At 35.9% G+C, this 16,325-nt stretch overlaps 4 protein-coding genes and 1 non-coding gene across 7 annotated transcripts; 1 reads left to right on the top strand and 4 right to left on the bottom strand.

Moving 5' to 3' along the window:
* The first annotated feature begins 3,265 nt into the window (after positions 1-3,265).
* On the top strand, positions 3,266-6,070 carry LOC9303683. The gene is made up of 4 exons (XM_002869625.2): positions 3,266-4,157; positions 4,259-4,350; positions 4,427-5,230; positions 5,333-6,070. Exons 1-4 carry the CDS (start codon positions 3,998-4,000, stop codon positions 5,675-5,677), a joined length of 1,401 nt encoding a protein of 466 aa, XP_002869671.1. The 5' UTR covers positions 3,266-3,997; the 3' UTR covers positions 5,678-6,070.
* A 637-nt stretch (positions 6,071-6,707) lies between these two features.
* On the bottom strand, positions 6,708-8,211 carry LOC9303682. The gene has a single exon (XM_021018167.1). It carries the CDS (start codon positions 7,763-7,765, stop codon positions 7,421-7,423), a length of 345 nt encoding a protein of 114 aa, XP_020873826.1. The 5' UTR covers positions 7,766-8,211; the 3' UTR covers positions 6,708-7,420.
* Positions 8,212-10,330: 2,119 nt separating this feature from the next.
* LOC110226384 (nudix hydrolase 10) lies at positions 10,331-12,817 on the bottom strand. 2 transcript variants are annotated; one of them, XM_021018004.1, is made up of 8 exons: positions 12,110-12,817; positions 11,958-12,023; positions 11,422-11,559; positions 11,199-11,261; positions 11,056-11,106; positions 10,941-10,975; positions 10,741-10,849; positions 10,331-10,660 (listed from the first exon to the last, which is right to left on the bottom strand). In XM_021018004.1, exons 1-8 carry the CDS (start codon positions 12,281-12,283, stop codon positions 10,460-10,462), a joined length of 837 nt encoding a protein of 278 aa, XP_020873663.1. In that variant the 5' UTR covers positions 12,284-12,817; the 3' UTR covers positions 10,331-10,459. The 2 variants fall into 2 exon arrangements, with proteins under 2 accessions (XP_020873663.1, XP_020873662.1); XM_021018003.1 differs by having other exon boundaries at positions 11,199-11,276; positions 12,110-12,814.
* Positions 12,818-12,830: 13 nt separating this feature from the next.
* TRNAK-CUU lies at positions 12,831-12,903 on the bottom strand. Its single transcript has one exon. It is a non-coding gene; the product is annotated as a tRNA-Lys (tRNA).
* Positions 12,904-13,175: 272 nt separating this feature from the next.
* On the bottom strand, positions 13,176-16,269 carry LOC9303681 (zinc finger CCCH domain-containing protein 48). 2 transcript variants are annotated; one of them, XM_021017841.1, is made up of 10 exons: positions 16,163-16,269; positions 15,584-16,071; positions 15,393-15,488; positions 15,059-15,148; positions 14,811-14,912; positions 14,449-14,595; positions 14,243-14,362; positions 14,091-14,150; positions 13,902-13,999; positions 13,176-13,817 (listed from the first exon to the last, which is right to left on the bottom strand). In XM_021017841.1, the coding sequence occupies exons 2-10, from the start codon at positions 16,010-16,012 to the stop codon at positions 13,673-13,675; spliced, it is 1,287 nt and encodes a 428-aa protein (XP_020873500.1). In that variant the 5' UTR covers positions 16,013-16,071; positions 16,163-16,269; the 3' UTR covers positions 13,176-13,672. The 2 variants fall into 2 exon arrangements, with proteins under 2 accessions (XP_020873500.1, XP_020873501.1); XM_021017842.1 differs by having other exon boundaries at positions 15,584-16,027; positions 16,163-16,267.
* Between the last annotated feature and the right edge of the window lie 56 nt (positions 16,270-16,325).

Genomic DNA, 16,325 nt, shown 5'->3' with positions numbered 1-16,325 from the left:
AATTTTAAACAAAAATTGGGGCCATTTTCTTTGCATAGAGCCTCTAATACATTTGAGCCAATCCTGGGACAAACAAGTACTAACAACTAAATAGGGCTGCTATAAAGAAGGTGGGGGCCGACCAAATGTGTTCTTCTTTTTTTTATAATGTGTTCAAGTTCTATCTCTTTCTTAATTACTACAAGAGAGAGAGATATGGAAGGACCCAACAATGCTGGACCTATAAAGGACAACCATTAGACATGGGTTTTTGTCGCAAATAGTAGCTCCAATTAAAATCCTCTTATTGATCCACTATAACCAGTTCATGCTTTTTATGTCCTGTCTCTGGCATTATTAGATGGAGGAGGAACGAGAGATTGATCTCTTACCTAATCACACTAGAAACTGGGGGGCATAGATGATCTCTAATAGATCTGTTTTCTTTCTCTTGATTTACTTAGAAAAGGACATTACTCCATCCCCAATTAATTAATGACGCTGAAAGCATGCCTCACTGTTTAAGATTGGCAATTTGGTTTTGGGTTTATGCCATCAACAGATATTAAAAAAAAAATGGAAACAAGAAAAGCATGAAAAGAAATCTTTACGACGATCATGTCAAAAAGTCTTTAGTTTGACCAAAAAAAAAAAAATTTCCAAAAATCATGTAATATATGCCACAACTTCTTATTGGAGAGACTCTCTCAACTTTTTGGAGAAACTCACATAATTAAATATTATTATTTCTTATTTTATTATTATTTTTGTATGTGAGAGTTTGGTGAGAGACTTGCATTACACATGCTCTAATATATCAACTAATATCAACTAATCTCCTACCTTTACCTATCTATATCTTTACCTATTTATTGAAAAGACGTTTTACTTGCCAGTAAAAACATTTCCAGTGACTAACATAGGATGGAAACATATGACTCGTTCCGTTATAACCTAACGATCTTTAACCACTGGACCACTACAGGAAGAAATCTTTTTTTAGTATAAACAGATTAATTCGAATTGTAAAAATGAAGCTAAAGATACTAAAAGTTCTGTAGATTTGAAAACAGAGAGGAGCAACACATGTGCAGTTCCACAACTCAATCATGCAACTTTTTTTTTTTTTTTTTTCAATCATGCAACTTTTAAAACTGTTACTTGATGACAAGAAGGAAAGCTTATTTTGTTTATTGACAGATACGAGTGTACTATCAAGATTACACAGTACATATATAACATTTTCCTAATGCATTATGGTTTAGTAGACGACTTAGGAAATTCAAGTCCCTCATCATAGGATTTCCAGTCATTCTTCAAATTTCTGATTTGATATATGTGACAACCCAAGAACATACTATATATATCATGTGCTTGAAGTTATTATAAGGAGAACAAAGTTAGCATGGTGTGTTTAGCGTAAAATTGCAAAAACAAACCTAGAACATAATGTTTTTTTTTTTTTTTTTCATCACCTAGAACATAATGTCTCATCTAAAAAAGTTTCAAAAGTGTGAGTTGTGAATTAAAATCTAACATATTTTAATAAATTAAATAATAATCCAACTTATTTAAATAAATTGAAACTCTAGAAACTAACGACATTAAAACGTAAGAAGAAAATGTTGTTTTATCACTTGATTTAAAATTTTATTTTGCATGTTTAGAGAAAATACTCTCAGATGCGCAAATTTCGTTTCTACACAAAATGTTGCAGCTCTATTGTTCGAAAATATTTGTTTCGGAAGTTCTCAATTCTAAATTCGTTAAATCCCCTGTAAACTCTACATTAAAATAGTTCGTTTGAGATGACGAAACAGTAACGAAGACATATTATACATGTGATGAACAATTGAGCATGATTGAAATTTCCTTTTCTATGGTTGGAACTACAAACAAAATTTGAAGGCAATGGCAAATGCCATATGATATTGTTTTCAGGTTATGGGTGTTTTTTTAAAATCATAAAATATGAAAAAAGTCATCAAACCAAGTGATAAGACGATTTTGTTTTGTTTTCTATCTAGGATTTAATGATGTTAACCTCTAGGGTTTTTTCTTCTTAGATTTTATTTCCTTCGTTAAAATATATATGTTGAGTACACCTCAAAATTAATTTGTTACTTCTTTTTAGTTATATAAGCTGATTTTTTTTTTCATACAAGTTTCTCATTGGTGTGTAAGTTTGAAAGGTGTGTGTGAGTGAGTGGGTGCAGCACAAAGTCTGGCACAGTAATTAAAATATTTAATGCGTAAGGAAATCAAGAAAAATAATGGAACCTTGAAATAGGATTTCTAGGTTGTTCTCTCTTCTTTTTCACTTTCTATATTCGCGGAAGAAAAAGACAATGGAAATGAAATGTGTGTGGGGTTATAATGGATGTCTTACTTGTACCATATGGAGTGGTCTCTAGAATGCTATTGGGAGATGGTTTCTATCATGGAAACTGGTCAGTCAAAAGATCCAAAGAAAGCTCGTCCGTACTTGATGCACCTCAATATTCACTTGGTCTCGTACGAGGAAAATACACCAATCAGTATAGTAAAAGGACAAACTAATAAAACAAGTTAAGTTCTGTGGTGGTCTCCAACAACAAGCAGTAGAAAACAATAAGGTATGTAGTACATTAGCAAAGGATACGTAAAGAGAAAAATGTACGTACGTATATATGACTATGATTGCAACAACCATTCGTTTTTTTTTTTTTTTTTTTTTGTCGTCCAACCATTCGTTTTTTGGCATAGTTCAGCTTTTCTATCAACTATTTTTAGTCTACTAAGACTGCAGGTTACATGTGAAGTCCTGAATTGGTTCGATCTTTGGATTCAAATAGCTCAGCAGCACCAAGTAGAAATCAATACTTAGTCCATGAGATCCAGAAAAGAATCACAACCCACAAGGCTGTTACCAAAGATGTAACCTAGGTCTCTTACTCATTGGTGGGACGTTGATGATTAATGAATATGAGAAAATGAGGTTCACAAACATAGCATATCAGCATATGCATCTTCCTCTGTTTCACAAAACTTAGAGTTTGAGCTATGGGGTCCTCATTCAGTTCCTTCTGGGCTTGTGGATTTAATAAGCCCACCAAATCACAGCAACCCACTGGCCAGTAAGCCTCCAAACCATTGTTCAGTTTCTTGCTAGACCCATCTTCTCTTTGGCCACTGTGAATATATATATATATATATATATATATATATATATATATATATATATATATATATATATATATATAGTGGCAGAGATTCATCCATTATTATTATAAATAAAAAAAAAGTCTAAAATGCATGTAAAATAAGTAAACAGAAAACTTGAGCCAATTGAACTAAAAAATTGGTTGAAATTTGAAACTGGGCAAATAAATAGTGAGACAAGACAAGTCCTAGTAAATGCAAAGACATGGAAGTTCTGCATTAAACATGTGGCCAGGCTGTAACTACCTACGGAACACAAGGCTACTAACTCACGAATCATGAGAATATTCTTCTAGTAATTGTAATCCCCAAAAGAAAACTAGACAACCTTAAGTTCTCTCTTAATTTGTAAAGTTCAAAAACTTGAAAACCCCAAAAGAAAATAAAGAGTAGCAAGAGAAACATCAAGTGTGGATGGAATCATACTGTAATACTCAAGCTGTCTGTTTTCAATTAAAATGCGTGGGTAAGTATCATCATCTCACCATGCATTTATTTACTTTTTTTTTTTTTTGGCATTTATTTACTTGTTGTACAGTTTATTTTTAAAAAAATTATTACTGTCACGTTTTTAAATGATTATCAATGCAATATAGAGATAAAGTTGCAGGGCAGTTTCCGATAGCTCTCTCGGGTCAGAAACCAGAAACATAAGATTTAAAGAAAGATACAAAATTTGGATATTGGCTAGTGCAAACTGAATAAAAGGCAAACCTCTTCTTTCTTCTTTTATCAGTCCATTTTTCACTTTCCACTTGTCAATATTATATGTTAAAGGTGGTAACCAACAAAAAAGACAGGCTTTGTCTTAACAGAAATGGGAAGAGAATGCTCTAAATGCAAGAAAAAATCCAATGAAGCTAATGGCTGCGTCACTGCACTTTACTACTTTTTTCATTTCCACCAATTTTACTTTCCTTCACGTCATCATCATCACCAACCTAGTAGTGTTGATTCTAACTCAAGAACTCCAAAAGGTACGTGCTTGCTCTCTCTGTCTCTCTCTATAGATAAGGGACTTGGGAGTTTTTGCAAGACAGTGAGTAACAGAGGAATGTTATGTTACTGAAACTTGTAGGCTTGGTAGCACCACGAAACAGCTTGGACTTAACAGAGGAGTCTCCATTATCAACCAACTACAAGCTGGAAAACGAAAGCTTGAACATCCATGTAAGTCAACATTAATGGCTTCTTTACATTTGAGCACGTGACTTGATTGATGAACCAAGTGAGAATTCAAATGCAGGTGGGCAGGAAGAATTCAACACTTAGAGCTCTTCTCGTTGATACATACTCTAATAACTGCAGCTCACCTCGCACCAAGTCACCAAACGTTGTGGCTAGACTCATGGGTCTTGATCTTCTTCCAGATAACTTAGACCTTAACAGATCATCCAAGTATAGTGTACGAGGACATAGGCTCTCCGGGAATGGCTCAGGGACAAGATCATTACCTGCGAGCCCTAGGATCTCCTCTGATTCCGAAAATTGCCGCCTCACTCTTCAGCTAAACAGAGAGAAGAATAAGCATGAAGAGTTTGGGCGTAGGAGGCTGAAAGAGTTGAAACACGATGAGCAAAGTCCACGTCCAAAACATAATGGGAGGCAAATAAAAGAGAGCGTCACCACCAGAAAATTTGGTATGGATATAACAAACTTGCTTGAGAACAAAAGGGCAGGAGCAGCAGCACAAAACAGGATTGAGCACAGCAGGTTTTCACAGAAAGAGAACACAACAAGCACTAATCCCACAATCGTGTTAAGACAAGATCACATCTCTCAGCAACCAAAAAAGGTGACTCTTTCAAAAGATTTCAAGGATAACCTGAACCGAGCAAATGAACAGCCGCTAAGACCTGGTAACGGATGGAAGAAAACAGAGAGTGAAGCAAAAGTCTCTCCTCATCCAACACCACCCAATAATAGAAACAAGCAGAGATCAACACCCTCAAAATCTAGTGATTGTTGTGATCTTATAGAGAAGAAGCAATGCAAGAAAATATCTGTAGCATCATCAGCTTTCTCTGCCACAGAACGTCCTCGGAAACAGGTAACACTTGTTTAACTTTTCTTTGTTTTAGTCTCATTGAGGAAATAACACAAACACTTGATAGGCATTCTTAGTCTGTGAGTTTTCAATAAAATTCCTTAGATAAAAAGAGCTGAAGAACAGGAGCGGAAGTCAGATGCGACGATATGCTCTGGTCAAATGTACAAATACGAGAAGAAGCTTCCTCAAGAACCGCCAAGTTCCAAATTTTACGATTCGACCACCATTACTGTTACCTTAGCCAACGTAAGAGACACCAAAAAGGATATTTCGGGGACGAAGAAACTTGAAGAGGAAGAGGAATGGGTCGTCGCAGAGATTGAGCGGCAAATCGTAGACGCACTCGTGCAGGAAACGGTGGAAACGACGTCGTTTACGGGTCTAAACGCACGCGCTGTTAGATTTGAGAGGACTTTTGGTTATATTAAAACAGCTTCTGCGTTTTAACCCTAACGAATAACGAGAGATACGACGTCGTTATGGGTCTAAACGCTGTTAGATTTGTGAGGCATTGAGGGCTTTTGGTTATATTAAAACAGCTTCTGCGTTTTAACCCTAACGAATAACGAGAGATTCGACGTATAACAATGTGCGTTTTGCATGATTACATCTCGCTGTTACTAATTTGGCTGTAACCTATTCATAGTTCAAATTTCTAAAACTAGTACATATTCCAGACATTTTTTTAACTATTTAGCTGTCAAAAATATTAAATGTATGGAGTTAATAGCCCAATGGTACATTCGTACGTAAAACTTAGCTTCTGGAGTATGATATCAAATTATCAATGATGTTACAAAGTTTGACTATAACGTTTAAAAAAAAAAAAACTCAAACAACCCACCAAGTTTTTTTTCTTTTTTTTTTGTTGGTTCTCTGAAGAAGAAATACGAAAAGAGAAATATAGTAGAGAATACACTACTTTATTCTTGAATTATGCATAGAGAGAATTGATTCAAACATTCTCATGTAGTAAGATAATATACATTAATGCATACTTGGATAAATCATGGCATTCAGCTTTCAGGCAATCCGATGTACAAATCAGTTTCGACATCCGAGACCTTCATGTTTCCACAACCACAAGGCTTCTCGGCTGCATCCTCAAGGGCTTTTATTCAAACCAGAGACATATATATGAACAAATCATATATTATACTTAAGAGACTAAATGTTAATTGTTGTTTTTGTTCATGAAATGCAAAGCCTAGTCAATACGCCTATTATCTAAATGTAGCAGTTAGACATAGAGAGTATGGTACATGTTTTTTTTTATGAATTAGATTCCAAATCCGACAATAGATTTCACTATGAGGGTTAAACTCACTCTTTGCCACTACTGATTTCACTAGCTATAATATTACATATATAAGTCTAAATGAATAACCTAGTTACCTATATTACAGCAATGGACAAGTACCACATCATCAAACCCGAATAATCACATGCATGTACGCATATGCACATTGTTGTTCAATTATAATGATCAGATAGAAACGTTACAAGAGTTATCAAACTAGATATTATGAAGATTGGTGAAAAGAACTAAATGATCTGATTTATAGTTTTAAAGTTTTATGGAGGAGAACATACTACGAAAGGAAAAAAAAAAAAAAAGATACAAGAGAAGAGATATCCGCGAACAGCTTGGCACGGGAGTGCCTTCACCTCAGGAAATCAGATTATTGTAGAATGTGGAGCTGCCAAATATTCTTTGGGCTGTCCAAAGTTTGAGAAATCTTCATCTTATGGAAGTGGACGTAGCTTCAGATTGTAAGGCTGCCAAGCAAATCCAATTCACTTGCAATAGATGTTTTTGCCAAAAACATCATTTTCACTCTTACGTGGTCCAGCTTGGCTGCTCAATAGATTCCATGCTGAGGCCACGGTTGGTTTTTAGTTGTCATGTTTGGCTCTGTTCTCAATTTGCCTTGTCTGGCTCTGTTTTTGAATTTCGGTACTCTGTTCTTAGTCTCTTTGGCTTTATCCGCTTTTTACCCAGATGACAAAAGAAAGTTTTTAACAAGAACAAATCCAAAAGTGTATCGGTCTTTGTTTGTGCCAAACATATAAAAACAATTCAGTAAAAAAGAAATGTTCAAGTTATTCATTCAAAAACCAAAACGTACAAGAAAAAAAACAGGAGATATATATGTAACCATAATGTACAGAAAACGAACTTGTTATGACTTATTGAGGGAGGTTAATGTGAAGTTTGATGAGGAGACCCGGGAAGACATCATCCGGGTCATGGATATGCGGGTTACGCTCCACGATAAACGGGTCGCCGCATTTTTCGCTGATGCTGTGAAGCGTATCTCCTTCCCCTACTACGTATAACTCCTCACATGGCCTCTCCATCATTTGCTTCCCTCTCCAAACCTCACAGTTTCTTCCTCTCCCCGCTGCTCGAAAATTCTCTCTCCGACCACCTCCGTGGCTGTTTTTAACCGATCCCGCCAGTGTTAGGATCAGTAGTGCCACCAGACAGTAAGACGCAACTGTGTGTGACCTAGACACCGTAACTCTCATCATGACTATGATTATAGCAGGCGGGAGGGAGAGGGAAATAGATAAATTTGGTGATGGCAAAACAAACAAATGTGTTTTGTTCTTTCTCTGGCGTGAGGCTTGTGTTTATGTAGAGAGAGATTTTGTGATGGCTACACAAGCAAATGTGTTTTGTTCTTTCTCAAATGTGAGGCTTGTGTTTATATAACGCCATGTGTCGATATAGACGGCATAGTACTACTAAGAAATCATTATCACCACTCATCATTTAAATAATTAATTCCCCATTTTGGTCAATTAAGTAAGAACGTTACTAAAAAAAAATAACAACTTTTGGATCTATATCGTGTTATTTTATGGACCCTTGGATCTAAATATATATAGTCGTATAAAAAGGCAGAATATAGTCAAAATCCTTTTATTTTGGAATCGCACCATCCGATTAAGTAAAGAAAGACTCTGAAATATCACTCCTAATTAAATAGGTTATGGGGACTCGACTGTTTGCTTGATATTTTCTCATATATATATATATGATGACTCATGAAAATAATTGGTTTTAACTGTTTTGCATGTGTTGTATCTTTCTGCAAGTATAAAAGACATATTTATATAACAATCAATCTTGTTATTGTACTTTTTGTGAAAAAATAACAGCGCACACAACAAAACAAACAAAACAAAAAGGCAAAAGAGTAGACTGCAGATACACAAAATACAATGAACCTTGATTACAAGTTTTGCTTACTTAAGGTGTGTTCAATTTAGATAAATCGAACTCTATTTTTATATAGTTCAAATGGATTCACTATTTCTATATCCGGAAAACTTGTATTTGCATTGAAGGAAAAAAAAAACAATCTGATCTAAAACTTAATTTTTCTTAAAGACATATGATCAAATACATTAGATTCAAGAAAATATTTGATCAAAACCGACACAAAACCTAATTGTTTCTGAAAATTAAGAATACGTTTGATGAAAACATAAATTCGATTTCAAACTGAAACCATGCGAAATCATTTATTTTAGGCTTTAGATATTATTGTTCATAAAATAAAAAGTCGAGAAAACATGAACCGAAATCTATATGCACACTCCTAATTTTGTTTAGTAGTCTAAGAACTAGAATCCAAATTATGAAGGGGAAAAAAAAAAAAAAAAAAACTCAAGTCATTTTCTATTACCAATTTTCAAATTTTTTTTATTATAATCAAAAGATGAAACAAATGTTGTCTTAGCAGATAACATCAGAAAAAAAAAATTTCTTCTAAAGGAAACAAACATTCTTAAGGAGGTCGGCATTGTGGAATACTTTCGGTTATAACTTAGTATATCAGACGTAATGCGTATGAATAGACACGACAAACACACGTATATATGGGACACATCGGCCTCTCGCTCGTGTAACTTGCGCCGTATAGTTCCTAAGGTGTTGGTGCTTGTGACTTGTTGAATTTTCTTTGTATAGTTCCTAAGAAAGCAAAACAACAAAAAAATATAAGATATATTATTGTCTATTTTTGCATAATGGATCGGCCGACATATGACATCGACATACTGTATAAAATAACAAATGTAATAACGAAAGAAAAATACAGAAAATCAGGCCACTCACATCACATTTGATAATAATTGAAAATAAGGATGATAGGAATTAAATATCCTTGGAAAATATGGTGTTTTGGTTGTTGATGATTCGTTATATGGATTATAGGTCACGGATCAAATTAAATGTGAATTTCTATTTGCATTTTCTTCCCTTTGCCATCTTAAGTAGCATGAAAACTGGATTTTCTATGAATCTTGGAATTAGTCTAATTAAGTTTTGATTTGAGATTTATGAACTTTAACATATTTGTTGTGACAAAGACTTCCGGTTTAGACGATGTATCTAATTTGTTAGCGTTAGGGCTCTCGGAGTTATGGTTTAGATTTGTGTTAATTATAAGTTATAAAATTCTATGTTACGATAAATTGATTGTAGAATTTCACTGTTGATATAGTTCTATATTAAATAAATAATAAAGAAATGATATTATAAAGTAGAATTCAATTTTGGATTGTGCGAAATGCCATTTTGTTGTTGAATTTTATATTTTTATGATAGAACTAGATTATGTGGTTAAAATCTACTTAATGGTCTCGAGTTTAAACAAGAAAAAGCATAATACATCTGTTTTATTTGACAATACTTGAACTATTTCCTCAAAAATAATTAGTTCAAAACTGGAAAACAAAGCACATCAACATCAATTTTCCAGTTGTTAGAAAAAGTGATAATAATGGAATAATCAAAATGAATTACTTAAAACAAATACATCAACATTCAAGGAGTTGAGTTGAGAATGGAATGTTAAAGAAAAATGGATGAAGAAGTCTTGAAGACAATGATTCATTTGAGTGCAATCAAATAATTGTACAAAAAAAAAAAAAAAAAATCGGCATGTATTTATTTATTTAATTATTGCTTAGTGGATTCTTGTGATTTCAAATCATCAAATAAAAACAAGATCTTCACTTCTTAGTTCCTCCTCATCAGTAGATCCCTCTCATCTTACTATATGTGAATTTTGCTTGCTGGAGAAGAATTCAGCATCTCTTTTATAATAGAAAATCTAAACCTCGTGCATTTCTTTTCATTCAGATCGATTGATTGTTTTTAGATCAGAAAATTATAATGACGATGTTTGAAGTTTTATGTTCTTGGAAGAAGAATTAAGAGATATGTTTTTTCATATCTTCTTGTTTATTCAAGTAGAGATAACCTAACTTGTCGTCAAAGAAAGTTGTAATATGTTGTGAGGAAAAACCACTATAGCTATTCTCCATTTTCATTGAGCAAATGCGGTGAATAGCTTTGAAGAGTTCGTTCTTGTGTGTGATAGGTTGAGAGGCAGAGTCCTCTAACCGCATCCACTGCACATTCAAGAGCCGAAAATTGGGAAAGATTGCGAGAAAATTAATGTTTCAGATTCAGAATAAGAAGTAAATGTTACTTGAGCTGCTTCGATTTCTAAGTCCTGTTTTTGAATATCAAAGGAGGTAGGTCTCAAGAGACAAACGAAGAATAAATCTGACTTGGCAAAAAATGACTCGTGGGTTTGACTGCAAACAGAAGGCTTAAAGGATTAGAACGTGGAAGTATCAAGAAACAATACATGAAGCAGAGGGTATATATGATATATATGATCCGTACCAGAAAGCTAGAATCTCCAAAAACTCAGTGTCGATCTGAAGATAAATGTATGAAAACGTTAGGTTACATGTGTATTGATTTACACATTTACATAAAGATATATGGATCTTCTTACGCCTGTTTCTTCTTTTACTTCTCTAATGGCTGCCGCGAAAATCTCCTCACCCTAGACGCAATAAAATAAAATGATGGTGAAAACTTCAACAAACATATACAAAAGGGATTGAAAACTTGTTGCTACAGATAACACATGCATACCTCGTCAACAACTCCTGTTGGGATCTTCCAGTTACCTGATCCGCGTAATTTACCGTATTTTTCCTGCACCACAAGAATCTGCCTCTAGTTTTAATTTTAAGATGCAAATACTGGAATATGGAGTACATTTCAACTCATGTTGACAGTATTTTCATTTCCATGCTATGATGATAAGAATATTATGACTTGGAAATACAAAAATACACAATGGTGTCCTAAGTACCTCTTTGTTATGGTTCAAGACAACAGCACCAACACGAACACGATGGGAAGCATTCAAAGGAATAGTACTCTCGGCTTTCGGAATCCAATAAACTAGCATCAGGTAAGTTGGCTCAGCGTGGTGATACCGGAAACCTTCCTGCATGCACAAATTATTTATCGGACCAGTTTTGTTCATTCTTCGCTGTAATAATACATGGGGTTTTGCAGCGATAACTTGGTATATCAACTATACCATTACCCAATATATGTCAAACCAAAAAAAAAAAAGAAAAAAAAAAACTAAAATATGTACATGGTACAAACTCAAGTGACAATCAAAACACATTCTTTCAATATCGAACGTTTTATACATTTGTCACGGACGTTAAGTGGAGTTTTATCTTAAAACTAATTAGTAATGACTAATGAGAGAGATTCATCTTAGAAAAATATATGACATCTAATTAACAAAAGCTGATAATAAGTGAGGTTTATATGCAGGACTTAGGAATCACCTTCTTTGTCCAAAAAAAAAAAAAAGAAAAAAGGAATCACCTTAACCGCAGGTTCCACGAGGTTTACGTGTGAGAGAGGCAAGTTTAACCAGACTCCCTTTTTACCCTGAAAAAAAAAAACAAAAAGTTTTACAAATCAACCGCGTTCACTCAAGAAGAGAGAGATGCATGTGATCTCGCACCAGCACAAACCTGTGACCGCCAGTGCTCGAATGAATATCTAAGAGCTGCAACAAAAGACTTAGTATCCATAGGAGTTTTCATCTCCACGATCACTCCTCCGTAGTCATCATCTACAAACGGAAGTACCTCACAAATCTTGTGTTCTACTCCATTAATCAGAGGAGCCTCTTGTTCATCTGACATGCTTCAAATTCTGAGAAATTTGGTCGAAGATTGGATGATTCAAGTATTCAACCAAAGGAGAAGATAGAGCAAAAGGAGAGTGTGGTTTCAACGAAGCAAATGATTTCAAAATGAGAACAATCACGAGGCGATAATGGCAGAAGTCAAGTGCTTATATAAGTATTACTAACATATATACATTAGTGGGGTGGGTCATAAATCATAAACATAAGATATTCATAATTGCCTTCACATTAACCCGACGCGGTCCTTCGGTGGAGTGACGCAGTCCCACACGTCACCTTAACGCAAAAATATGTATATGCAATTATGAATACGTAACAACACCCTAATTAGAAATACTTTGATCATGCGAATTTTCATTTTGGCAACATATCTCAGTTTAGTTTGATCGTTTAGGTTATTACATGTTCATTTGAGAATGGGCTTGTTGACATCATGGAACGTGACTTACGATATAATCATATAAAGCCAAACCAACCCAACCTTACAGAGTGCAAGACTGCAAGTAGGCCACAAACATAATAAAGCCTGCCTGCAAAACGAAAATAAACCGTGGGGCTCGAACCCACGACCACAAGGTTAAGAGCCTTGCGCTCTACCAACTGAGCTAGACGGGCTTTTTGTTTGTCTTACAGCAAAACTAAATTAATACCGTAAGATATCCCACGTCTCATTTTGAGTTCAGCAATCTTTGGTCACCACTAGCAACAAAAACAAATGAAAGGCCAACCTTTCTGTGCCCCGGTTGGCTCTACCTGGCAGCTACAAGAACGCTTGGCATCTGTGTCATGTGCTACTGGCAAGCCATAGCATTGATGTGAAGCCGCTCAATACCCACAGGCTCGGTTTCTCTCAAGAGGAAGTTGGAAAAGCCCTTTGCACGTGGAAGTGATGCTATCAAGGTCAATAAAATGCTTCGGAAACTCTGTTAATACATCATTGTGGACATTCTCCTGACTATAATCTGAACATAGTATGAAATTCTCTCTATGATAAATCATCACTTTTATTACACTGTAACATGACCACAAATATCTATGCCATAAATTACAAGACAAGAATGTTGACCAAAGAGGGACAAAAGTTCCTATGCCTAAGAAGTAAGAACTGCAACCAACGTGGTCAGATCCATACGCGGCTCTGGAACTGATCAGACCATGTCTCTGCTCGGACATCAAACAAATATAATACTTGATACAATCAGTGGTCCATAATCTTCTCTGAGTCTGAGGCCGTCTGTCTTACTGCAGAGACTTAATGAAGCCAGAGAGACAGATGCCTTGATGCTACTAACAATCTCTCGTACAACAAAACAAACAAGAACTCTTGACACTCGGAGAAGAAGAGTTTTGAAAAAAGTGAGGAACTAGGGCAATGTTTCGTGTCTCAAGGCAAAATGGCGGTTGGCTCCGTAGACCACTTCCATACTTTAACTTGACCACTTCCATCACCGGTGAAAAATATGCCCCCGGGACCAATCTGGATCGACCGAATCTCTTGCTTTGCTAAAATTTTGCCCCTTTCCGTAAATCTTACAAGAGAACGAAGAATCTAAGCTTTTGAAAGTAAAACATAATTGTAGAGTCATGAAACAAACAGCATAGGAAGGACTTACGATGGCAAATCATAGAGGTGCAATGAATTGTCATTGCACGAACATAGCAATACTGGCTTGGCTTCTGCATCATGGACACCACAGAGAGCTAGCACGCCCTGAATCCAAATAGCCATTTAGAACTCATTAGTTACATAAAGATTGAACCAAAAGAGAGTAAGATTTCAACAAAAATGCTAGGAACTGTACGTATTCTTCTTTGTGAGTATATGTGACTTCTAAGTTTCCACCTTCAGTAGCAGCCCATATCTACAACGGAAAAAAATATCCCAATGGGGGGTAATGTCATATTCAGGAATCGAGCCATGTCAAAAGAATTTTCTAGCGAGTTAGAAAGGAACCTTGACGGTATTGTCCAAAGAACATGACAGAAGAAATTGATCCCAGCAAATGAGAGACATGACAACTGAAGTATGCTCTGTAAGGGTTTGTATACACTGCAGATTATCCAGGCTCCAAACCTATTAAAAACAGATAAGGCAGGCCTATGAGCTTAAAAAAAAACAGAAAAGGGGATTTTAATTCAGGTGTGATAGGCACTACTTACTTTTATAGAATTGTCCATGGCACCAGAATAGAGTCTGTTTGCCCCAACATATAAAGAAACAACTGCAAGGGTGTGGCCCATTAATGATGCAGCTGGATCAAAACAGCTAGTGGTGCTATTGTATTTCCAAACCAAAATAGACCCATCCTGCATAGAGAGTGAAATATCCTTGTAAGAAGAATTTTTATCAAAATCCAATAGAACTGTAGATTTCAATAGCAGAGGTGTTTTTTCCTAGAGATGACGCAAACTCGTAATGATATTGCAGGAGAAAAAAAAAATACACACAACGCTGAAGCAAAATTTTACTCCAAGTCTCCAAGGCCTTAGAAAAAAAGTTTACAGTCAGTAAAAGTATTTACTTGTGTGCCAGCGAACAGTAGATCAGTGCCCACAACCAATGAATATACTTGGCCAACAGGTCCAGTGAGACTCAGGTCTACATTGTTTTGGATATTCCACGCCTGCATATTTACATATATATAATTCAAAAATGTATGTCCGGAACATCAATAAAACTCAACACATAGGACATAAAAGTGATTCTCAGTACAGATGAAGAGTTTTAACAGTCAAGGAACCATGCTAGTGAATCATACTATGAACTTACCTTAACAAGATTTGGCATGCCAACCAATAGCCAGGGGCCTTCACTAATCATGCAGCCAACTTCCCCACCAAGATTGAGAACACCTGTACACTACATCGTAGGAAAAACAATACTAGAATGATAAGCACGCTTATAAATTAGTCAAAGCAACCAGCCTTATCAAAATGATGTTTTAGATTCTGCAGAGTGATAGGCCAAAATGGTAGATCCTTTGGTCCAGTCCTAACCAAGCAATGACAAGTATCCATTGAATGATTCTACTACCAGTATGGAAGGAAACTCAATCAAACAACAATAAAAGATGCGACATAAACAATCAGAGGCAAATCAAAACCTGTCCAGAAGCACAATCCCATATCCGCACAGTTTCATCTTTACTGGCAGTGTAAAGCTTATCTGATCCAGATGGCAGAGCAATCCCAGTGATAACCTACTCAAGAAATCAGAACAGAAAAAAAACCATCAACATCGCCAACAAGCACAAGAATCCAGCATCAGTTATAAAGACTCCCAACAACAAGATACCTTCTGATGTCCGTCTAGCTGCGTCAACAAGGAGAAACTATCTCCGTTGCTCCAACAATGCAAGTATCTACATTTATCACCGTAAGGGCAATTTCCATCAACCCAGAATTTGCAAAGTTTCTCCGTCTTCGTCACTGTTCTGTTCCCACCGAATCTTCCCCAGTTATTAGCAGTCCCGCTGAATCCTGGCCCTCTCCGGTGACTCGGACCCGCAAAACCAGATTCATCAGCGACCCTTTTATTGGTAGACGAAGGACCCGGAGCCGGACCCGGCAATTCTCTATGCAGGTAAGGGCAAGGGTAACGATTGCACCGGCCAGCTCGCCAGTGGAAACAAACCTTCTGATTCGAGTCCGTCGTCGGGCGATTGGAGCCACCGCCTAGTCTCTGGAAGACTCTCTTGTTTCCTCCGTTCATATCTAAATCCATCGAATTGGATTCTCTCTAAATTACAAGAAGTGAATCAGAAAACTCGGAATTGGATTATCCTGTAAACGTCGAATGGATCATTACTGTTCAAAAGACCAAATCCGATCACAAGTAAAAAAAAACAAGCGCGAAAATCGAACGAAACCCTACCTCTCTGAATCAAGAGTATATAAACACTATCTCTCACAAAGGAGGTTTCTTTGATACATCAAAATTGGAAGACGAAAGTGATTAATGGAAGAGAATGAAAGAATCTGTGAAGCGGCTTCTGTTTTTTTTTTTAATCTTCCTTGGGTTCTTCTTGAAGAAAACA

The sequence above is a fragment of the Arabidopsis lyrata genome (assembly GCF_000004255.2).
Source record: "Arabidopsis lyrata subsp. lyrata unplaced genomic scaffold ARALYscaffold_7, whole genome shotgun sequence".
Lineage (NCBI taxonomy): Eukaryota > Viridiplantae > Streptophyta > Magnoliopsida > Brassicales > Brassicaceae > Arabidopsis > Arabidopsis lyrata.
This window is presented reverse-complemented; position numbering and strand designations above follow the sequence as displayed.

Excerpts from the sequence above, each read along its gene's own strand:
- LOC9303683 (XM_002869625.2), top strand. The coding sequence starts at position 3,998 with ATGGGAAGAGAATGCTCTAAATGCAAGAAAAAATCCAATGAAGCTAAT. Across the intron at positions 4,351-4,426 it reads ACGAAAGCTTGAACATCCAT|GTGGGCAGGAAGAATTCAAC; the intron begins GTAAGTCAACAT and ends ATTCAAATGCAG. Across the intron at positions 5,231-5,332 it reads CAGAACGTCCTCGGAAACAG|ATAAAAAGAGCTGAAGAACA; the intron begins GTAACACTTGTT and ends AAAATTCCTTAG.
- LOC9303681 (XM_021017841.1), bottom strand. The coding sequence starts at position 16,012 with ATGGATTTAGATATGAACGGAGGAAACAAGAGAGTCTTCCAGAGACTA. Across the intron at positions 14,151-14,242 it reads CTTTGGACAATACCGTCAAG|ATATGGGCTGCTACTGAAGG; the intron begins GTTCCTTTCTAA and ends TTTCCGTTGTAG. Across the intron at positions 13,818-13,901 it reads CACCTCTATGATTTGCCATC|ATTTACGGAAAGGGGCAAAA; the intron begins GTAAGTCCTTCC and ends TTCTCTTGTAAG.
- LOC9303682 (XM_021018167.1), bottom strand. The coding sequence starts at position 7,765 with ATGATGAGAGTTACGGTGTCTAGGTCACACACAGTTGCGTCTTACTGT.
- LOC110226384 (XM_021018003.1), bottom strand. The coding sequence starts at position 12,283 with ATGTCAGATGAACAAGAGGCTCCTCTGATTAATGGAGTAGAACACAAG. Across the intron at positions 12,024-12,109 it reads TCGAGCACTGGCGGTCACAG|GGTAAAAAGGGAGTCTGGTT; the intron begins GTTTGTGCTGGT and ends TTTTTTTTTCAG. Across the intron at positions 10,661-10,740 it reads TAGAAATCGAAGCAGCTCAA|TGGATGCGGTTAGAGGACTC; the intron begins GTAACATTTACT and ends TTGAATGTGCAG.